Source organism: Typopeltis vanoorti, chromosome 21 (assembly GCF_054136105.1).
Source record: "Typopeltis vanoorti isolate ZY-2024b chromosome 21, IOZ_Tvanoo_1.0, whole genome shotgun sequence".
In the NCBI taxonomy this organism is placed as follows: Eukaryota; Metazoa; Arthropoda; class Arachnida; order Uropygi; family Thelyphonidae; genus Typopeltis; species Typopeltis vanoorti.
The window spans coordinates 91,815,476-91,840,888 of record NC_143569.1 but is presented as its reverse complement, the minus strand read 5'-3'; the positions used below and the strand labels follow the sequence as shown (position 1 = coordinate 91,840,888).

Genomic DNA, 25,413 nt, shown 5'->3' with positions numbered 1-25,413 from the left:
AAATCAGTTTTATTCTTGTTAAAACGCTCCAAGCACTGTTCAGAGGTTTTCATGCAAGTGCATTTTTGATCAGCTGTGAGCAAGCGCAGCACTCATCTTGCGCAAAGTTTTTTCATTTGCAATTCTTCATGCAAAATATATCTTACACGTTCTTTTGAAATGCCTATAGTCTCATCAATTTCACACACTTTGACTCGCCGGTCATCCAATACCATATCAAGCATTTGATCAATGACTTTTGGTGTTGTTATGCTTTTTGACGTCCTTCACGTGGATCATCTTCAAGGGTGGTACGGCCCGTTTAAACTCAGTAGTTTCTTAATTGTCAAAAACGAAGGAGAAGAGTGCCCGTAAACTTTTATAAACTTCGAATGAATTTCTTTTGGAGTTAAACCTTCTTTTACAAAGAATTTCATAACTGCACGATACTCAATTTTACCCATTTCAAGGAATACAGAAAACACTTTTGCTTCAGACAGCTGTATAAAACAAACTACTTGATAGAATGACTTGTAATTTCACATGGATGGTTATGACAGATGTACCAACTTAGAAAAAAAAATATCTTGCCAATAGTGTTACCATCTATGGTTGAGGCCGAGAACTTTTCAGACCACCCTCATATGTTAAGGTTAATCAAGGCCATGAAGTAAATGTATCACGTCTCTGAATTGCATATTTTCTGCCAGTTTGTTATATAGAGATAAAACCCTGAATTTCAAGTAGAAGAAACTGTCGCCTCTGTCTGTGTGTCTTATCTTATGGAAAAAGTCTTGACAGTTTACAAGTTATTCTGTACACTTATATATCAGTCAAATGTTTATATTGCCAAAGTAACCACCTAAAGGTAGCAAATTGATGCCACTTTATAGCCCATAATAAAATTAGTTTAATCCTTTATCCAAGTGTGAGCAAACAAAGTTTGCGCCTGAAAGTATCTTCAGGACTAGGGTAAGGTGGTACAACACCAGGGCAACTCGTTGCAAAGGTGGAGCAAGTTACCAACACTCCTATCTCAGTATCTCCCATAATGCAAAACACATCTCCTTGCGGATATGTCTAATGTTATGCATTAAGGGAAGGGCCACTACCCAGACTAGTTTCGACCTTTATTGAGGTCTCTTCAGTGGGAGCCAGGCCCAAGTGGAGATACCAAGCAGAAGCATTAGCAGGTCATCTCTACCTATAGGAGTTGTCAAATGGTGTGCCACCCTTTTTTAATAAATTACTCTGGATTTAGAGAAAGATGTTGAAAGTTATTTTTTAACTTGGTTAGAGTATAATAAAATTAGTTTAATCCTTTATCCAAGTGTGAGCAAACAAAGTTTGTGCCTGAAAGTATCTTCAGGACTGGGGTAAGATGGTACAACACCAGGGCACTCCTTGCAAAGGTGGAGCAAGCTCTCCTATCTCAGTATCTCCCATAATGCAAAATACATCTCCTTGCAGATATGTCTAATGTTATGCATTAAGGGAAGGGCCACTACCCAGACTAGTTTCGACCTTTATTGAGGTTTCTTCAGTGGAAGCCAGGCCCAAGTTGAGATACCAGCCAGAAGCATTAGCAAGGTCATCTCTACCTATAGGAGTTGCCAAATGGTGTGCCACCTTTCTAACCAAGTGAAAAATAAACTTTCAACATCTTTCTCTAAATCCAGAATAATTTATTAAAAAGGTGGCACACCATTTGGCAACTCCTATAGGTAGAGATGACCTGCTAATGCTTCTGCCTGGCATCTCCACTTGGGCCTGGCTCCCACTGAAGAGACCTCAATAAAGATCGAAACTAGTCTGGGTAGTGGCCCTCCCCTTAATGCATAACATTAGACATATCCGCAAGGAGATGTGTTTTGCATTATGGGAGATACTGAGATAGGAGTGTTGGAAACTTGCTCCACCTTTGCAACGAGTTGCCCTGGTGTTGTACCACCTTATCCCAGTCCTGAAGATACTTTCAGGCGCAAACTTTGTTTGCTCACACTTGGATAAAGGATTAAACTAATTTTATTATACTCTAACCAAGTGAAAAATAAACTTTCAACACTTTATAGCCCAAGTGAATATGCTCATACTACACCTCAATATACTTGCTCTGGACACAACCTTTTATTTCAGCCTTGTCAAACTTGAACATAATTTACTATAATGTGATATCTTTACATAATCCTCTGTGTTTTATCACATACATTTAATTCCATCATTCTCCTGCTACCATCATCATCACAGATGGTTTCACATTACCTTAAAGATGTTAACTTAGCCTCCTCCAAACTATCCAAAATAGTATTGGAATAATTAATTTACTTCCAGAGGAAAAAATACTTATCATATATACTCTACTAATACTATCATACATTCTATTAATCTGCTACTAAAAAGATATTTAAAATGCAATATATTTGTAACTCATTTAACAATTGGACTGCAGCTATTAGAAACTAACACAGCAAACTTAAAACTGACAATCCACTAAAAACATGCAAATTAAAAATAGAGAAAATATTCATGCAAAATAAAAGTGAACATCCTCACTTTTAAGTTTGCTCCATCAAACGGAAGGGATCCACTGACTAAAGTATACAAAATAACACCCAAACTCCAGACATCAACTTCTGGTCCATCATATTTTTTCCCTATGTGTATATATATGGGGAAGAGAGAAAAGTAATGACTACAATTAAAACTTTGCATATATACATATTACAAATATATACATTATTAATATACATTTACACATACATAATGGAAAATACTTGATGCAAATTTTGTATAATATTACTAAAGAAATTACAACAGCAATCTTGTGATCTCTTGTTCTAGGAACAACACAAATGTTTGCTTCTTCTGTACTAAATATTAAATGTACATGCTCAGGCAGGCTAATGCACACAGCATGAACAACCCTTGGTTATCCCAACAAGGATAATTTCCTGTCTGCATTACAGAAATTATCCAAACAAATTTCTATTTGGATAAAATGTTAGGGATAAACAAACACATATGATACAGTCCTACAGTTGCAAAGAGAGTGAGAAGAATTTATGAACAGCATACTCACAAAGAAAACAGTACTTAATCATCAGAAACAGAATACCAGCATACCATCTCAGACATGAAACACTTGCGGTTTCAGGAAGCTTAACTTGTAGCACAACAAATATACTGCAAATGGTGCATTCTCATTCTTCAAATTCCATTTAATGGATGGCTTTAGACATTCACCTTTAAATACAATGGAACAATCTGTCAGGACATCCTGCATGGTCAAATGCTATTTGTACACTAATAAAACTGGTATTTGTTTCTTAAACACATTCTTCTTATTGTGAAATAGATCTAAGAGTATAGTAGAAGCGATTTTAAGTTTTGTTTGGGATATAATGTTGCAACAGCAGACAGTTTTATAACAAACCAAATATAAAGTTTCAATTCAAGAATGGAGTTTTGGATGGATATTGCCTGCAGCATAAGCAACACCAAGAAATCACATCTTAAGACTCAAGATGTGATTCCATATTTAGAAGATTTTTATATGCTAATGAGAAACACATTCACTAATCATATATTCAGCATTCAGATTCATAATAGAGGTATACCAAAATAAATTTTAATTTAGATTACACAGAAGTAAAATTTTAGATATGCCACATTTCAGTTACAAATGTTCTTCAACACTCAAAAAATATATATTGTCACTATTTGTGGAAAATATAGCACATGACTGCATAAGCTCTGTTAAATAAAATAAACATGGAGTGTGTGTGTGTGGAGGGGGAGGATTAATAACTACATACAATGCAATAGCACTTGAGATAAAGATGTAAATTGTGTAAATATATTAAATACATCAATATAAATGACAAAACAGTTTAAAAATTTTGTATGTTATTAAAATGTTCTATGAAAAGGTTTTATGTTTATGCTTTTCTGTATGTTTCATTGCCTTGTACAATTACTCACAAGTACATTTTTATATGCATGGGCCACTTTGTATTTATGTAGTAATTTTTGAAATAACACGATACTATATTTATCAAAAAATAAGACAAACTTACTAAACCATTTCAGAATCAGACTCCCAACATTAAGTCTATGATGAAGGTAGGAATGTTTTTTACCACTCTTTTCTTTCCATCCCTGAACAACCCTGAGTTTGAATTAAAAATTATGTACAGGATTTTCATAAAAGAATGTCAGTATTTAATTTTTTTTTTTTTTTTTAAATATGAATTTCACCCAAGAAAGACTGTCAAGCTATTGTACATTAGCATAATGGTGGACTAAAATATTAATAAAATAAAATAATTCACCTATGAATTAGAATCTATTGGTTCATTCCCATTTCTGAACCTTCTACTAAGGAATTGGGTAAATTAAAAGTCTCTATATTTTGAAAGTTTACACATATCTACATGCCTCATCCCATCATTATAGACCTCAAAAATTGAGTATCGTTTCCACACTAGGAGTAAGAGCCTGTCGACTCATCACTGACAAGGATGAACTAGCCAAAGAACTTCAACATTTTCCTTCAAAATGACAGGTCTGTGGAATGTTCCCTATGAGGATGGATTGAGGGCGTGTTGCACTGCAGAGTTTAGCTGACAGGCAGAGGAGAAGGAGATATTATAGAAACTTATAAATTACTAAAGGAATACTATAAGACTGACACAGAAGAAATTTTTCAATACATGGGGAGTAGGGGAAAACAAAGGGACACACTTGGAATCTAATAGAAAATGACGATAAAAAAATATTTTCAAACCCCAAAAATAACTTGCATTAAAGACAAATTTATGACACATTGTTAATACAACAACTGAATATGTACATTCCAAAATGGTGTTTGATAATGTTTGGGATGACTATGATAGTAATAGAATGGTATAAGGAGCAATATAAAAGTTATATTCTTGTTTTAAGCCAGCAGCTTGAAGTTAAGGATATAGGATATTTCAAATGTTAAACCATTTAAGACAAGGATGTATACATCTCTACTATTATTTATAATGTACACAGATCACAAAGAGTGATGTTAAGTTCATTATATGGAATGATGTAATCTTAAACTAATCTGCTAGAAAATTTCACAAATAATTGTCATAATAACAAACTTGATATAAAAATCAGCAATAAAAAGACCAAACTTAAAAAAACAGAAAATATTATCTACATTCTCAAAAGTGAACATATTGAAAAGTAATATATTAATGTAAAATATCTTCTGAAACAAGGTTTCACGTAACTCCTGATTTAAAAAAAAAAAAAAAAAAAAAAAAAAAAGCTTACTGGATGATGGAGCTATCCTGCTCTCCAACCAGTGGCTGAGTTAAATGACTATTACAAAATTTTTAATTTACATTAAAAGAGTAACTTTCCCTATCTTCTAAAAATATACCTGATTATATATTTTTAGAAAGCAGGGATGACAAGATATTCAGAGCCAAACTAGATTGAAAGCTGAAACAAATAAACCCAGTACACAGAAGATGATGAATCAAATGGACTATAGATTTTAAAAAATTAAGAATTAAAAATATGAAAACTAAAAAAATTGTGAACATTAAACGACCAAAAACTAGTAAAGTATATACAGGACTAGCAACATGATAGTATGCTGCCATTTCATCAGATGAATAAACAGTGAAAAACGACTATGAATGAATAAAAGAAAAGAGAATTCACAAAAAATCAAACTATTGTATACAAAGGAATACAATCAACTCATAGGGACCACAGGAATAGTTTGTTATAATGGGTGGCTTGCTATAAAGAATTTCCTTTAGAATAGCACTGTACCTATGAGGATTTTGATCAGAATTTCTGTAGTTTATTTGAATGGTGTTTACTATAGTGAGAGTTGACTGTATTACAAACTAATATAGCTCATGGTGAAAAGCAAGTTAGAAATAAAATAAATGATCACACCAAGGGTGATGGATATTACAGTTCTATGAGAAATCAAAGAAATTAAGATTGCATCAATGGTGGAATCATATTTCAAAAATGAAGATTATAAAGGTATAGTAGCAATTATTAACATTCAAAAATGTGTAAGCTAACACAAGATGGACTGATCACTTAAACAGAATGAAAGATTAGAAAAACAGCTACAGAAGACCACAATATAGATGTATGGATAGATATGTTAAAATTGACTTACAAGAACAGAAATGATCAAATTAAAGACTTAATGAATAGACCAATTTGGAAGAACAGGAATTACTAATGAAATCTAAATTGTGTTGGACTAAGAATAACATAATGAAGATTAACATATAAGATCATATTAATAATATGAATATAATATTACTAAAAATATGTGGAAGAAGGTCATGCAAAGTATTCATGACATATGAAAAAAATTTATGTGTACAATTCTTACTATTCAGACTTTGTTCTATTACATTATTATTCCAATATAAGCCTATCTTACAATATATCTGTCTCATCATGTTGTATCTGCTGTGATTCTTCTACAACAGAAAACAATGGCAATGATAATAAATAATAACAAATACACACAAAAGGAAAATAAAGTTGCTTTTCATTTCTTCAGTAATGTCACTGACACTGTCAGGGAGATAAGTACATTCATAACGTAAAGACACGCTATAGGACAGTAAAAAAACACAATGCCTAACTAAGCTGCTGTTCAGTTAATGAGATGCAACTGTTACATCAGAGCACAAATTTCTAAGAACATGAATAGGGTATCACTGCAGTTTAAATTTGTTATACAGTGATATCTCAATTATCTGGTCCCACAGAAAAGCAATCTGAAGGTCAGTTTAACTGAGAGCATGGTTAACTGAATATATAAATGTAAAGTGCTGTCTCAGGAATCCCGCAACATTTTAATCCATTCAAGAATTGGTTATGTGACTATTGGTTATCTAACTCTCATGTTATTTGAGAGTTGGATAACTGAGAGAGCACTGCATTTATAAATTTCAACTGCTAAATAAAAATATTCTCAGGGAAAATACACACACTCTCTCTCTCTCTCTCAAATCTTGCAGTGTGATGCAGCAGTGAAAGAAATTGTCAAGGTCAGCTTAGTGAACAAAATGCTATAGACAAACAACTAGTACTGTTTTCTCAATTATCATAGTACATTCTTATCTTTACATGTACTTATCTCTACAATGATGACTTACATTATTGATGAAATACTGTAAATCACAGTGATTTTACCTTCTTTTGTGTGTGTTGTTTAATCCATACATGTCATCATATAATGTGTAAAAATCAGGAAGCCTCTACAAAAAAATAGCAATGGCAAGATGAGAATAGCATTTAGTGGTATATAGCTTTCTTTTTTCTTTCTTTAATAATGAATGGTGATGTGTTTAGGCATTTAAAAAAATAAGTCTGACATCACATCACCAACCTATATTCAGCCTAAAATGTTTCAGTAACAAACAAGTCATAATTTAATAAGAAAATTTTTCTAGCTACATTTTGTATAAAATACATTTTATTTCTTGAAATTATGCTACTCTTATGTAAGTATACATTTAATTTATATTGTAATTAAAACAGTTATTACCTTTTCACACTAGTTAATTTTACACATGCAAAGCAGATCTCTTAGTCTGGTCATGATAACAGTGGCAGCAACAATGTTCTTATATTAGAAAATGCATTTGTAAGACAGAGAAACAACCCAAGGTATTTTAATAGACATGCACACAATATTTTTAATATTTCAATAATAAACTTATATATTACATTAACAGAGAGAGGGAGACATTCATTTAGTATTCTACAGATGGCAAAACAGTACCATGCCTCCTTTTCTTGTTATTTTAAGCTTTCTCAAAAATTTCAGCAAAAATTTTTCAAAGAATTTTTTCATACAGAAAAGATTTATTTATTGAGAAAATATTTCATTAACACAGTGTTTAAATATGTTTACACAAAACAGTATTACCATTAGCAATCATAATGACTGCTAGTAAGTTATGTTTATTCAGTTTCTTATGAAAAATTAATACAATGGAAGAAATCAAATGTTTACATGTTTACACATTTGCTGGCGATTGCCATGTAGGTTTGGTTGTTTGATGTGAACTGAAACATGGCTTATAAACTGACAAGTCAATAAAATAAATCAGTGCTTCAATTTCTGATTTTTTTTTTTTTTTTGCATTATTCTTTTTTGTTCATCCTGTGTTACGGCAGCATGTACAGCTGAGTATTAACATTCAAAGAATGAATAATTATGGTATTGTGAAAATTATATACTGCATTTAGTGTATATAACATAGAAATGCAAAATATCCTTGTTGCCAAATAGAACTTTTTTCTAACCTTGATTCCAGTCAGTTCCTAAATTAATCTTTGGCTGTGCCAACTACTGAACAATTTGGGTAAATAGAACCGTTTCCTCCCAGAAACTAGTTTTAAACTGCACAAGTCGGAAGAATTAACTACCAATGTGATACCATTTTCAAACAATAATACCAGGTGAAAACATGAGATATCAGTAGATGTTGGCTAGGATCTTATTACCCATAACTCTGAAAATCATCTGTAGATATGAAGAACAATGACAACAAAAGGTGGAGAATAAAGGCTTACTTTTTCTGGAGAATGAAAAGCATAGTGACCCATCAGAATGAATTATTGCATACATTTAGCGGAAATGGGTATCCTAAAAATCACAAATCTTTTAAACTAAAGCAGTTTTATTGTACATTATGCATTGTATTATTGTACATACCTTTATGTAATTTACCAGTCTAGATGTCTGAGTGGATAACATACCATCTCCCAAACAACAGGTTTAAATCATGGCACAGATGCTTGTACATGCCTTTAGGTGGTAGATAAATTTCACTGTTCAGTGTGAAACCACCACCTTGCTTACTTGGGGCATGAAGTGAAGTGAAGTGAAAGTTCCATATCTGGTCTTTAGAGTGGGGTTTCCAAGTTATCTTTCCACCAGGTGATGCAAGCACTAATATACTACAGTTCACAATCTTTTGTGGGTGGGATTCACAAAAATGTGATAATTTAGAAATGAAAGAAAGCTATTTTCAGTATAACATTTTGCAAGGTCCTTAAAAGCAGGATAATAAACATCATTACAACTGGAAACACTGTGATAAGCATGCACCCACATGAAAATTTTGACAAAGAGACATACCAACATTCAAATCAGACAACAAATGCTATTTGCTGTATCAATACTAGATAATCATTATTTCATGACAGCTTTTACAAACTTTTATAAACTTATTAAAAGCACTGATATTATACAGCATTCTGAAGAAGATACAATGTTTAGCTTCATTTCACCCAGACAAAATATATGTATACAGAATTCCAAAATGAATGTTATTTTTTCTCTTTTGTGAAGAAACAAGAACACAAACAACAAAAACTTAAAACATTATCCAATGCAAATTAGAATTTCTGAAAATAATGACAAGTAACACAATCCACTACTAGCCAAGCATCTTCACAAATCATTTGTGTTGTATGCATTTCGGTAATGGAATTCTTCCATCAAGAGATTAGTCTTCACAGCAGAAGTAGCATGACTAGAGCTTAAATCCCATACAGGATGCAAAGAATATTTATAAAGGCTTTTTCACTGAAGGTGAGTTAAACGGTATCATACTGAGGTTACCCCTCTCCCCACACAAATATACATAGGAGAAACCTAATCTCTACTCACTTGTTCATACATAACATACACATACAATGAAAAACAAACCAATTTGTCCTAAGAAACATGAAATTGTCAGCTAGACCACAAAGTATAGAGAAAGATCAAGTATATGAATGCTAAATTACCTAGCTATAAGAGACCATTAGTTCATAATGCATTAATTTAAAATAAGATGTTCAAGGCAAGTGTTATCAAAATACAAACAGAGACCTTAGATTTCAATAATACTGTCACATGAATACACCTTTAATAGCGTGGTGTGATTTTTACCTTTCAGTTGTTTCTGACCTTAGGTGACTTTGTAGGCATTGCCCACAAAGTGTTCCTGGTGAGATTTTTACAGGGTAGTTCACCAATGCTTCCCCCAATTTCATCTGGGCTTGGAACTGGAATATGGCTGGCAAGTATTCAAGACTGTAATCTATGTGTGTTCACAAGACCAGTTTGCCTGTTCTGGGTGATGAAAAACCTGCGTTTCTGCGTGAAAAAAAAAACCTACCTCCGCTTCATCTATACTGAATTAGCTATGGAGGCTCTACTCTCTAATAGCATAGGGTCATAAAATAAGAAATGGAAAAATCGCCTGGAGAAGATAAGTTACATTCAGAATTAAATAAATATGCAAGAATAAGGTTCAAAGAAATACTCTTATTATTTTTAAATAAAATCTATTCAACAAGTAACCCACCAATAGAATGGAAAAAAAAAAACAATAGTAATCCCTATCTTTAAAAAAGTAATAGTGATAACCCTAAAAATTATAGAGGTATAAGTATTCTAAATTCCTGTTACAAAATATATAGCAGAATTTCAAATAACAAACTAATAAAATATTCTGAAAGCTTTATTTTAGAAGTACAAAATGGATGTAGAAAAGGATGATCATGTATAGACCTGGCCTCTTGCCTAAAATTAATAATATAGAAAAGAGAGAATACAATTTAGAAATACATATTACATTTATTGACTTTGAAAAAGCATTTGATAAAGTTAAAAAATTCACCACTAGTCGTATCTTTCAGGCACCAGCCGCATTCACCAGTGTCGCACATGCTGTGAACAAGCACTGACATGTTTCGTTCGCGCGGTCTCCATTCATACACGATTTTTATAGTCTACAAACCTTGCGATTGTTTAACGTTATGTTCTTGGTAAAAATTTTATCACATAAAAAATAATAATGTCATCCAAAAGAAGCAAGTCCGATTCTTCTACAGCTAGCAAGAAAAGAAAAACATTGACTTTGGAAACAAAACTCAACATTATTAAAGATTTTGAAGGCAGAATGAAAATTTGTGAGCTAGCAAAGGTCTACAGGAATTCACAGTAAGAACAATCATAAAAGAAAGGTTTACAGATTTTGGAGGACATAGATTCTAACGAGGAACAAATTGTAGCCACAAGGCAAGGAATAAAAAAATCATTAGCTTGCTATGAAGAAATTTTGCATGACAAGAAAAAAATAATTATGCCATCAGACGAATCTATTAGATTTTATGAAACCATCGACATCGAAATAACTTTCTTTTTTTTATATACGAAAAACTACAATTATGATTATATTTCTTAAAAAAAATAGGTGTTTTTTTTTGTAAACCTTTGGTCCCAATTGTATGTTTGTATATATAAATTACATGCAAAATTATACCCCGAGTTATGCGAATTCGACTTACACACTTTTTATTGGCCCCACCTACCGTGTAACTTCGGGGGTTTTACTGTATTCTAAAAGTTATCATAAGTATATATGAAAATAATTAAATACAAATAAGATTCAATTATAAACTATCATATCTAAGAGAGATAAACCAGAAGTCCGACAGGGATGTCCCCTTTCAGCAACTCTTTTTGATATTTATTTAAATGAAATTATAATAAAATGAAATAAAAATTTCCATCAAGGTATTAAACTTTTTCCTACTGTGAAATTAAACACTCTCCTTTTTGCTGGTAACCATCATCTCTCGACTTGATCTCTCCCGACTCAATTCTCTCAACTCGAGAGAATGCCATCAATAAAGCTACCCAACCTCATTCTGTATGCAAGATTAGAAGAAAAAAAGAAAAAAAAAGGAAGCCCAAGAACTAAATGGATAACAACTGCATAACATAAAGGTCAACTCCGGATTACCAACATATAGAGAGTCACCAGCCATGAAAGAAACCGAGACTCCTGGAGGTTGTTGTGGAAACACGGAAGACTCAATTCGTCCCCGACGGGAGAGGACAGTAAGTATTCGTCATCATCATCATGCTTTTCAGGGAATTAGGCCTAGAGTGGTCTGTCCCAGCCTTAGAAGTTATGTTGAATCTCTTTAGAGGAGGTCCTGGTTTTCTTTTTCCTATTCGTTTGTATTTACAGCTATTATTACCACATTCATAACTTTCTTTGAGGGCATATGTTATGGTAGAAAAAAAATTAAGACAATCTCAGACAAGAAAGTTAAGTAGGTTTTTAAAATGATTAACATATAACTAATAACTAAGTAGTAAAGAAACAAATATGTTAGTGGTTATTATCTGTTAAATAACAACTCTAACACTTTAAAGTTATTCAAAAAAAATTATTTTCATCAGTGAATTTATCTGCTGAATGGACATACCTTGAAAAAGTTCTGGAGCTGCATATGGAGGACTGCCACAGAAAGTATCTAATTTCTGCCCAGGAACAAATTCATTGCTAAATCCAAAATCTGCTATTTTAATATTCATTTCTCCATCTAACAGCAAATTTTCTGCCTAAAATAATAACAATGATAACATCAACTTAGATTACTTTTATTGCATTTTTTAATACTTTTTACTATATATAATACTTTTTATATACCTCTACTTTTTAATATATAATAAAATAACAATTTGGAGAGAAGACAAATCCACAATAAAAGTGAAAAATACTATTATTTGCAAATAAATGGACAAAATGTATTAACTACATTAGAAGATAATTTTCAAAGTTCAGTAAAATCATTAATGAAATCTCAGAACAGTATATGAAAATATCAAAAAATAAATAAAAATAAAATAATGGCTTTCAAAGGAGAAAATCAAGTCAGAAGTAAAATAGTAGTGATAGATAATAAAATATTAGAACAAGTAAATACTTTCAGGTATGTGGAATATGCTTTATCATATGAAGATGACGATGGACAGTAAAATATCAAAATACTATATGAAGATGAAAAGACAAAAATTAAAATTTGCAAAAGTAAATAGCATAATGCTATTTATGTTATTTCGATACCAATGCAATTTTAGTGGTTACTGTTACAAAACATAAGTCTTTATAAAACTAGTTTAGTTATATGGAAGCAAAACATGGATTGTAAAAAAAAAAAGACAGCTGAAAAATGAATCCAAACTATAGAAATGAAATTCTTAAGAAATAGCTGATATACAGGGTGTCCACATTGGACATCTCTAGTTTCAACTACTTAGTGTATGGACCGTGGTGTCAAAATCACCAAGTTTTTGTAAAAAAAATTCTGGATGAAACTAGTAGTCTTTCTGGAATGTTTGAACAACCCAAACCTTACCTATTTCCACATTTCAATTTTTTACCATTCTTTGAAACTAGGGAAGTCCAATGTAGACATCCTATATTATACAACATCACAAAACAAAGAATCTTACAATCTATGTAATAACAAATTATTACATTAGTAAATATAAACAAAAATGGATATGACATCTAAATCAAATGGACAATAGCAGACTTCGAATTATTGTTATAAAATAAACCGAGAAAGAACTGGAATACCAAAAAAAAAAAAAAAAAAAGCAATGACATGAGACCAGAACACAGGCCATTTGGCCTAAAATTCATGTTGGATGAAGAAGATGCAAAATAATGTGGAATATCTAACCAGCTGTATATCCGAGTACAACAAAACTGCAAACAACAGTAACTTATCAATAACAATATAAAAGTAAAAATAGTAGAAATATAAGAAACGCATAAGTTGTTTTATATTTCTAACTATTTCTTTTATTATGCCTACTTATGTTCTTCCAATACTAAGACAGATAATCAAAGCCCCCCACAGATATTGATCAGGCCTATGTTATTCTAAAGGAAATGCACTATAATAAACTATATCCGATTCCTTCGAGTTCGCTCTGAAGTGAGAACTGACTAAAGTGTATCTCAAGATTTTTGTAGCAGATCTCGTGCATATTACAGATCTGCAATAAAGATCTAGAGTAGCTACCAAATGCCCGAGTTATTATAAGCATGTGTTTTGATGCAACAATTTTAATCAGCTCACATAGTTCTGAAGATTTGAGATACCTTCTGATGAGCTAAAGAACCAGCCATATGATCTGGTATGAATGCTTAGACAATGATTATCACTCATGATGATGATGTTTAATAGAGAAAACACACATCTAAAGATAACTAAATTTATTTAGCTAATTAGATTATTAAGCCAATATTTTACCTTGTCACAAAAATATACCTTCATGGGTGCAAAGAAATATACTAAGAATGTGTATGCAGGCACATTAGTAGGAAGACAGACTGACTAAACGGTGGGCTTCTACAGTCCTAACTGGTGCCCTCTATGAATGTAGTAACAGAATCTTGCTTAAGATCTCAGAAATAGGTACCCAGATTTTTATGATGCTGAATTTGTTTAGGTTTGGAGAATGTTCTGGTTTTATGGCTGATTCGAAATAAGCAAAATATGTCTTAATAATCTAATTAGTTAAATAAAATTTAGTTAATTATTATTTTTAGATGTGTTTTCTCCATCAAACATCAATGTGAATAGTCACATGAGACATTCCAAGTTCTAGAAAACAACTACAATGGAGACATCAAAATGGATTTTGCTGGGTGTAAAATCAGTAACAATACTTTTTGATGATAAATTTGGCTTTCACTAAAGTTATGGTCAAAGTTTGAGTTGTGTATTTCTATACTGGGAACATGTGTTTACTGACATATCACCAAATATGTGAAAAGTATGTGCTTGGTAGAGTAGTATATACAAGTATAACAAACTACAAAAAAAAGTCCTGACCAACCCCTGATAAGCACAACTATTCTAAAAGAAATTCACTATAACAAACTATCTAGTATAAACAAACAATTTCTGAGGTCCCTACTAGCTTCTATAATGAAAGTAGACTGTAATGTAGTATATAACAAATATTTACAATTTTTTTTTATTCTTTTTTTCCATTCACATTATACTCAGTAGTCACTTAAGGATCAAAGTTATATAACTGGAAGGGACTAAACAACCCTTTTCAGGAATTCAAAAAACTAACCAGGATTTCTAACCTAATGTCCAAACTTCACATTCTCTTAGCACACCCAATTAGAATCCATTAATCTGAATATGGAATGAATGAGGACAGGTTAGTAATCTAGGGTTTGGCTGACCAAACTGTATTTTACATTGGCTTAAACTAAAAGGCAATGATAGCACAACAAGATGACATGTAATGCCAGCCAGAGCATCACACTCAGTTAAGCAAGTTCCCATTGTCTTAATCAGAAAAACAAAATGAACAAGTGAAGTCTACTAGTAGAATAAATTCAAACTCAAGTTTCAGTAGAATTCGAAATAGGCACCATCAATATTAGAAGTATCAACAGAAAAGAAGTGAAAAGACAGAAGAATTACTATGTTACATAATTGGTGTTATAAAAACAAAGAAGGCAAAAGGTAGGATACTTCTAAATAATAATAAATAAATATATTACCTGAATCTGAATATGGAACGAATGAGGACAGGTTAGTAATCTAGGGTTTGGCTGACCAAACTGTATTCTGCATTGGCTTAAACTAAAAGGCAATGATGGCACAACAAGATGCCAAGTAATGTAACACCTCAATGTAACATTTTGTTACATTCAGGCAATACTGATCAGATAAAAGATGTAGCTACACTAAGCACAATCTTCTTGCATGATAGCCGGTTTCAAGTTAGGTGATATGGACAAAGATGAAAAATTGGGAAATGAGACTTATTTGCGTCTATGGATCATAGGTACAAAAGAAGGTTCTTCTACTAAGGAAGAAGTCAAATTTGAGTCATCAGAGAAGGAAAGTGAGAAAGAAAAATTTGGTCCTTGTGGAAGATTTAAACAGCACACTAGGAAATGAATACCAGACATAGAGAAATTGAAAGTTACATGTTAATTACAGTTAAACATTTAATCAACTAAGGCTAATTATAGTACAGATATTTTGCCACGTGCATCATGAACCATCTTCAATGCAAAAGTATATGACAATGGGAAATTTAAAAACAATGAAGGTACATTGAGAATGGAAGCTTTCCTTGTATGCAGTTGCAAAACGGCCAGGTAAAAAAAGTATACTGTTAGGATCAAATGAAGTGTATGTGCATATAGGGGGGAGGGGGTAATTATATAATATTGTAATAATTTCCCAGAGTCTTGGCACAGAGCAGCCCATCATTAAAGTTGAGATTAGAGTGATGTAGAAGAACTTTGACACATTCTTTCTTTAATGATGGACAATTCATGCCAAAACCCTGGGAAATTATTGTAATATTTTATAATAAATCCCCCTCCCCCAATGCACAGATGATATATGTACCAAAATAATCTGTACTAAATTAGTCTTAATCAATTAAATATTTAACTGTGGTTAACATATAAATATTTCAATGAATACCACACAGTTATCCCTTCGTCAGTACATAGGAATATGTTGGAAAAATTTATAAAAGAGCAAAGCGAATAAGAAATTCTTATTGGCTTTTGCTCTTTTGTATTTGCTAGATTTCTTTTCAGGATACGGACTAGTAATCACTAACATAAAAATGTTTTTATGTTCTTCCAACATAAAAATGTTTGCAAATTCACATGGAGAAAAGACAAAAGAAAAGTCTCATTGACTATGTTACTGTTGATAGCAATAGCTTCAAACTGGTTTAGGACACAAGAGTACATAATGGAATTTGAAATAGAAAGAGATCACCATTTAGTTTTGAGCAGAATAAAAATGAATTTCAGATTGAAAAGAGAAATATGTACAAAAGTTTTTAAAAAGAATCAACGTTGAACAGCTATCAAGATGAACAATAGACTCAAATATACAATTATCATTAAAAAAAAAATGAACAACTTTGAAAACAATAATCAAACCTTGGAGACTCAATAGAAGACTAAAGAAATAATGATTCAACAAGAGAGGCATATAGTAAAGTTGTCTGCAAAGATAGTAAAACCAGAAATCCAAATTGAACTCAGTTAAAAAAGGCAGTCATGAAAAAGAAACATACTGAAGTCAGCACGTGCTCTGAGAGAAAAGAGAGAAAAACATAAGTAATGTAGTGTGTAAAAGTAGCTAAACAAAAGTCACTGCAAGACTGGTAAGAATACAGAAAAAAATATCACAAAGGTAGCAAAATGTTCTGAAGGCTATAGGCAAAACTCAGGGATAGAAGAAAGAGTACTGTACAAGGAATCAGAGCTAATAAAAGTGACACGAAGACTGAAGATAAACATGTTCTAGATGTTTGGAGTAATTAGTTTAGGAAAATGATAACTGAAACAATAAGCATCAGATGATAGTAAAAAAATATTCTAGAGGAATAGTCAGGAGTATATATACCAATATTTGAGGATAGAAAAAAACCAATCAAAAAATCTGAAGTATGGAAAGGCAGTTGGAGTAGATGTTATTCACCCAGATATGCTTAAATATTGAAGTACTGTAGCCCCATTCCCAGGTACACTTTCTGTGGTTTCAGTTATCTACGGTTAACCCTGGTCCAAAAATATTAAATGGAAAATTCCAGAAATAAACAATTTAGAAGTTTTAAATTGCATGCCGTTCTGAATAGCATGATGAAATCTCGCAGCATCCTGCCCCAGAATGTAAATCATACCTCTATCCAGAATATCCATGCTGTACTGTATACACTACCCACCTGTTAGTCACTTATATAATATTACAAGGCCCATGCCTTGATAATAATTTCACAGAGTTTTGGCACATCTCAGTTATCAGATCGACTGGCACAGTATCGCAGTGCTTGTGTTCAAGTAACCCTTATTTTATTTAATAATGGCCCCAAAGCACAAGAGTAGTGATGCTGGCAATTTGGATATGCCAAAGAGAAGGCGTAAAATGCTTCCTTTTAAGTAAAAAGGTAAAAGTTCTCAACTTCATAAAACAATAAATAAATAAAAAAAAAATATATGCTGAGGTTGCTAGGATTCCATTCACATTCAGTTAGCTTTTATAACAGTATATTGTTATAATTGTTCTATTTTATTATTAGTTATTGTATAAAAGAATTGTATTGAATTGTATCATTCAGAAGGCATGATCAGAGGGTCGAATTCCAGATGACTGGAGCAGAGCTCTCATACTACCCATCTATAAAAAGAGAAATAAGACTGAATGTGAGAATTTCAGATGAATTTCCTTAATAGTCCTAATAAGATTTATGTGGGTGTATCTGAAAAGAGGCTATGAAAAATTATAAAGGAAAAACTTAGAAAACTTAGTTCTGAGAAAAGCTGGTGGTATGGTTGGGAGTCAGTTGAATAATTTTATATACAATAAAAGAGAAATTACTGTAAATACAAAAGCAGCTGTATACAAGACATGTTGAAATCAATTTTACCTTACAGATCTGAAAGCTAGGTTAGAAGTAAAACAGCTGATCAAAAAACTAGAGACCACTGAATTCCGAGAACAATTAGGGGAATGATAGATGATGGAATCATCAATCACATTAAAAATGAAAATATCAGTAAGGAACTTAACATTATTAGTATTCAGGAATGTGTGATCAGAGCTAATCTCGGGGGGGGGGAGATAGCAAAGCAAGTGTTTGATGCCAGGAAAAAGAAACAGTGCAAGACCAAGACTGACTAATTGGACCGATGCAGTTAAAACTGCCTTAGAAGACAAATATAAATATAACATTAGTCCTGAGAGATAACAGACAAATCTGGAGAAAAATTGTCAACAGGAATTTAACAATAATGTAAACTTTTCGTGCAGTAGCATCATAGTATCCTACTGCATGAAAAGTTTATACTGAGGATAGAAAAAAAAAAAAAAAAGCCATCAAAAAATCTGAAACATGGAAAGGCAGTTGGAGTAGATGCTATTCACCCAAATATGCTTAAATATTGAAGTACCATAGTCCCCCCCCCCCATCTATGAGTATGCTTTCTGCGGTTTCAGTTATCTGCAGTCAACCTCAGTCCAAAAATATTAAATGGAAAATTCCAGAAATAAATTCAAAATTAAATAGGATTTGATATGTATTATTTTCTTAAAAAAAAAAAAAAAATTATACCGCTGTGTTCTAAGAAGCAGCAATACTTTAGTGATGTGGTATATAAATTTTATTCTATTGTTTGGCTTTACTATGAGTTTTTTTACATATCGCTATAATTTAAGATATCTCACTGCTCTAGGAAAAGTGAGATGCATTCCTTACATGAATACTTGAAATAGCTCATGTAATCGGGGACTCATTGAGTATATTATCAACACCAGCTGTCCTACCAATCAGGAATTGGATGATGACATTATACTTTTGTATATGCAATATAGATGACTTTATATATATATATATACCCAGAAGCACTAACTTCCATACAAGCATTCACTACAATGGAAAATAACACCTCCCTTTCCATGATGAGAAGGTACATATTGCCTTACACTATGGCATATCATGATTTCAGTTCTTAGTGAAGATCTTCAATAGCAATTAAGTAAATTCTCAAAGATAATGAATAAACCAGATAAAGTCAATCGACAGCAAATATAATAATAATAAAATATCTAAAAAAGTATTTTAATCCATAGGTTTGAGATACTTGTAGAAAGATTTTCTCTTAGCCACTATATTTTAGTGTCTATTGTGATGCATATTATAATGTAAAAAGAATGCAATTCACAATGCTGGTAAGTGTAAATTTATGCATCATTTGCATGATGAGATTTCAAGCAGCATATTATATTAGTGAACTTATGCATGGAAATACTAAGGCCAAGTCTCATTGCACAAACTGCAAATTCAGAGAATAATTGCAATGCTGAAATGAGCAATGACATATAGGGATAAGGAAGTCATTTTGCCTCTTTACAAGGCCTTGATACAACCACACCTGGATGACTACTGTGTATAGATTTGGTCTCTTGAGTTTCAAGAAGCTGTGGAATAAGGATTAATATCAGGATTATGGAATGTAGATTATGATGACAGATTTAGAGTATGTGGACTGCACACTCTGGTAACAGGAGAAAGAGGAGTGATTATGATAGTGGTCTAAACACTTCTGAAAGGATAGTATGGAATATCTTGAGGAAATGTTTTGTTATACTGAAGGTGAGAGAAGACGGGAAAGTTAAATATGTATGCGACTAAAAAAAAAAAAAAAAAGGGGGGGGGGGAGTGAGAGAGCTGGATTTTTCTCTCAGAGCAGTGAGTAGGTGTGTTTAGTGTGATTGAGTTATCGTGATATGTGATTGAAGAGAAGGTAGGACAGCTGGTGCTGGTAACGTATTCAATGAGCCCCTGACTACATGGAAGTCTACTAAAACCAGAGTTTAGTTAGAGAATGGCAGTTCAGAGTAGTATGAGGAATGTATGTTTCCATGACGGTGAGGATTATTTTGGTGATAAGTTTGGTGCATGTGTTTGGGTTGGAAGGCTGAAGGCAATAGTCCAATCATGGGAATGTGGCATAGAAGTTGTGGAGGCTGTCCCACACGGTACTGTTATAATGCCAAACTACTCTTGTATGAGAGTGGCTGTGTAAGCATTGTTACATGGGGAGAGGAGATGAGCACCAGATTGTGGTCAGAATTACCTAGGGGCTCCACTACTTTCACTGTGTATTTGGAAGGGTCATTGTTGAGGAAGATATCTAGGGCGTTTGGGGAGTGGTTCGGGTTATCTGGTATTCTGGTTGGGATTTGAAAAAGTTGTGTAAGATTGTTAGTGATGGCAAATGTTTCAGCATCTCTCCCTGCAAGATCTGTACAACTGGAGGAGGAAAGCCAGCTGGTGCTATGGACATTAAAATCTCCTAGGAGGATAATTTTACTGTTGGGAAAGTGGGATTGTAGAAAATCAATTTTTAAGGAGAGGAGAGGAAATTAAAGAACTCAGAGTGGTTGGTTGCACTGGGGAGAACGATAGAGACAGCAATTAATTTGGCTGAGTGGGGAAGTGATATTTTCAACCAAAGACGGTCAAAGTTGGGCGATTCTAGGTTGGGTACTCTCTGGCAAGGTATGTCAGGGTGGATGTACGTGCAGACACCACCCTTGGGTTGAAAGGAGTTAGAGTGTGTAGTTTGGAAGGTTGAGATAAATAGTGCTGCGGGAGGAGATTTGAGTTTCTGCCAGAAAGAGTAGGTGGAGTTTGGTAGACTGAAGGTGGTAGTAGACACTATTAAGGTTGGAGTTTAGGCCACAGATGTTGGTGAAGTGGATATGCAAGGTTCTGTGAAGCATATATATTTGACTGTAAGGGTCTTGCACATTTCCTTGCACATCCATGGTGGCTACTAGTAGATCACTTGATTTTTGCACCAGTTTAACTTGCTTGTAGTCAATGATCCAGCTGGTGTCTCCATTTTGACCTTTTCTTCAAATTCTCTTTGAAGATGGCATCCTTGTTCCCTCTGTGCAAATGTTAGGTCTGGTTGAGCACGTATGCACGATTGAGGGCAAGTGTTTTTGAACTTGTTGATTGCTGTTATTAATTTAGATGTGTTTGTCTGAGTGTCACAAGTCACTTTTACGAGGCATGGAAAGTTCGTTCCGTCCTTTCTTTTATTGGGCCTGAAATGATACCACCTGATGATATTTTTAGACTCGATGTTGCATTCTTCTGCTAATTTGTTGATGTCCTCTTTTAATGATTTTCCATTTTCCATCGAAAAGTTCAAAATAACGGGATTGAATTTTTTGTTTCTGGCCTCCGTCGAGTTGTATATCATTGATGCGATTAGGATGCAGATTTCATTTGAGGGCAAAGATGAGCTTGCGTTGTGCTGCTGGTTGTCAATTTGTTTGAGCTTAGCTTCCACTGCTCGTATTTTGGAGAAAAAAGTTTTGTTTATAGCATTGATGTGCTGTTCGAGGTTTTCAACTCGTTCAGGAGCTGTTTTAGAGAAGGGAGGCATAGTGAACAGAAAAATGGCTGGTTGAGTTCAATAAATAACTTGTGCGCCGATTTGTCTATTTTGACACAAGAAGTGTGCAGCCAGTGGCAACAAAACTCACAGAATATATATATATATATATATATATATATATATATATATATATACATTTTTTTTTTTTTTTAAATCTGTGACACCAGTTTTACAGCTGCGGCATGTTGTGGGTTTGTCAGTGGAGATTGACGGTGCTGCGCTGGCGAGACACGAAGTGCTCGTTCGTTGTTGGCTTTTGTTACTGCCATCTTTGCTTCATACAGTAGGCATAGTGGATGCTTACACATGGCTGATTTAATGCACTATAAGTACTTACAGGTTGTGTAGAAGTAATCTGCTCCTTAGTACCCGCTGTTAAGATCTCCGTTTAATGATTAATTTCGATGAAAAACACTCACAATGATGATAAAAATGCAGGAGCACAAGTTTATAAAAGTGATGTGTAGCTTATGAGTAGCTTTATTTACAAATACATCGGTAATGTATTGGTAATACATTGGTAATAAAAATACAAAAACATGATATCCTTCTAGCACTTAAGCCTCAACCCAGCACAGGTATGAAAAACTGATTACAGAGTAATTCTGAGCAATAAGAGAAGAAGAAGAAGACATAGAACATTACTGGAATTGAGGTAAAGAACTGCTGGATACTGGATTACCCTAAAAAGATTAACCATGAATGGATGAAAGGAGATATTTTGAAAATAATAGAGAAGAGATAGATGAAAAACAAGATATCAGTAAAACAATGCCTCTGAAAACAGAATCTTTTATAATTTACTCAAGAAACAAGTAGACAGAAAATGCAGAGAAAGAAAGATCCAGTGGCTGAAGGAAAAAGCAGAAGAATGCAAAGATACATCTGAAAAAATGACACCAAAACTTTGTACAAAACAATCAACCAAATTGCTTACCCATCACTATGCTTAATGGAGATAAGGTGACAGGAAACCTAGCAGAAATAGAAACAATCTAGACAAAACACTTTTTGCAATTACTCAAAAATAAGACTATCTCCCATCAGACCCATTATACCACACAAACAGATCAAACAGAAGCCAAATGAAAAATTCAAGAAGAAGAAATCATCATGGCAATAAAATCAATAAAGAATGAAAGGGCGACTAGACACCATCCAATGGGGGACATGCAATATTTCGACAATAACTTATACAACCCAATTTTGGAAAAAAAAGTAAATTCCTGAAGACCAGAGACAGTAAAAATTGTCCCGATACATAAAGGAGATAAAAGAAAATGAGACAACTACAGACCCATATCCTCACAGAGCCATGCTTATGAGATGTTTATCAGAATCATTCAAAATAGAATAAAGAAAGAGTAGGAACAAGTAATGATGCATGGAAATGGAAGAGACATCAATGATGCAATATTTGTTCTACAGAGACTGGTAGATTTGACTAGAGAAAACAAGCAACTATATGGTAGAAATACTGCATAAAAAAGAGACGAAACCATAAATAATTAATATAATCACAAAACACTATGAAGTAAAATCCCATCCCAGAGGGAAGTCATGTAGGACAGCATAACTCTCCCTACTTGTTCAACCCTCAGAGAGCTGGCTAGAGAATCCTTGGAGAGTTGCCTGGGAATAACTATCAAAAGAAGAAATATCACCCATTTAAAACGATATTGTTTTGATAGCAAATAATTTAGAGAACCTAAAATCAATAATAATTTCTAATCTAGATCTAACCAGCAACAAATACAACCTGGAGATAAATCTTGATAAGAAAAATTATGGTAATAAGCAGAATAAAAAAATATGTCAATATTACAAGAAATAAAAGAATAGAACATGTGGGCAGTTTCAATTAACTCAGATCATTAATCACTGAAGACCAAGTTACATGAAAACTATCAAGCACAGAATAGGTTTAAGATGGTCAGCAACAAATAAACAAAATATGGAGAAACAAAAAAAATCAACCATATCCTAAAGATTAAACTCTTCACCTCACTGATCCTCACAGTTGTGCTATACAGAGTAGAGAGCTAGATCACTGACAAACAAGAAGACAGATTAAAAGGTTTTGAATTAAAATGCTTAAGAAGAATCAATAACAACAAAGGGGACTGAAAAAAAAAGACAAAAGATAAAGAGAAGAGATGGGCTACACAGAAAGTATCTTAAATAGGCTATATAAACCACTGCTACAGTCTGGACATGTAGTCAGCATGGGCCAAGAAAGATGGTTCTATGTCCTTTTTCATTTTGCACTTTTTTTTTTTTTTTTTTTTTGCCCTATGTCCTTATCCAGAGAAAGGTTGGTGACCATGGCAGAGGAAGACTCAATCAGGCTTGACCTCATTCCAACAAATGACAAGGTTGAAAGAGCACAGAATCCAATTGAGGAAAAGAATTCTTAGAACACTCAACACATCCTGAACAGATGAGAATAATGATGCTGCAATTGAGTCTTCCAGGTATCATTATAGTTTTCAGACTCATTCTTTTTTTTTTTTTTTCCAATTAATCTTTATTTGAGTCTACAATTCACCTCTGAAAGATGCACAGCTTTGATTCTTTTTAAAACTTTCTTACATGCTTTTCTTTTCAATATGATATTTAATTTTATCCTACTCACAACTAAATGGTGATCACTTCCTGTTTCAAATCCCCTATGTGCTCTTATGTCCTGAACCAGTATAAAGATATTGCTAAACAATAACATAGCCAATGAGACTTTTGTCATTTCTCCATGTGAATTTGTGCACATTTTTATATTGGAATACAGTATTAGTAATTAACAAGTCCTTGTTCTGAAGAGAAATCTAACAGGCTACAGATATTATTATTCATTCTGCTCTCTTCTCCAAATTTTTCCAAAACATTTTTCGATATGTCTGGTATTCATTTCCTACTCTGCTGTTTGGATCTTCAAGTCTACTACCTTCTCTAATGACTTGGGGAATGCTTGCAATTCTTCCTTAATAGAGTCTTCTGAAGGAAGATTCTATTAATAATATAATATAAATAAACACAGGAACAAATAAGTCGCTGCCCAATTCCCCAGTTTGATTTTTGTCCATATACTCTATTTGAAACTAGCTGTCATTCAAGCAAATTATATAGATGTTTAATGTTGAATACTATAGTATCATCATTACCAGAATATAACATTACTTTGATGAGTCTTTCCTGTATTTGCCTTCTTGTTTAGGTAATATCAATTATGTAGGCATGGTCCTTTTCTAATTCTTCCTGTCCTTTATACATACCAGGTTATATGTACCTGGACACATACTAAAGGCCAGTCTAGGAAACTGAAGACCCTGAGTATCAAGATAGGAGATCATGAGTTGATATCCTCAGATATCTTGGTACTCACAGTCCCCACAACTCCTCCAAGATCATACTTTGCTAACATATAGAATGAGCAGTAAGGTAAAGCAATAATATAATGCTTGAGTCAATCTAAAAAACTGAATAGTTCGTTGAATTTAATTCAGCTGAATTGCTTTCTTTAATCATATTCTTTTTAAAACTTTCTTGCATGCATTTCTTTTCAATATGATAT

The 25,413-nt window shown here is 33.0% G+C and overlaps 1 protein-coding gene across 6 annotated transcripts in view; it reads right to left on the bottom strand.

Moving 5' to 3' along the window:
- LOC150095108 (MAP/microtubule affinity-regulating kinase 3-like) overlaps window positions 1–25,413 on the bottom strand; it is a 360,635-nt gene that overhangs the window by 140,957 nt on the left and 194,265 nt on the right. For all 6 annotated transcript variants that reach the window (XM_090411526.1, XM_090411530.1, XM_090411532.1 and 3 more), the window contains 2 exons: window positions 12,286–12,421; window positions 2,533–2,633 (listed from right to left, as the gene is read on the bottom strand). In XM_090411526.1, the coding sequence (XP_090267652.1) occupies window positions 2,533–2,633; window positions 12,286–12,421 (237 nt within the window). The remainder of the gene's footprint in view (window positions 1–2,532; window positions 2,634–12,285; window positions 12,422–25,413) is intronic.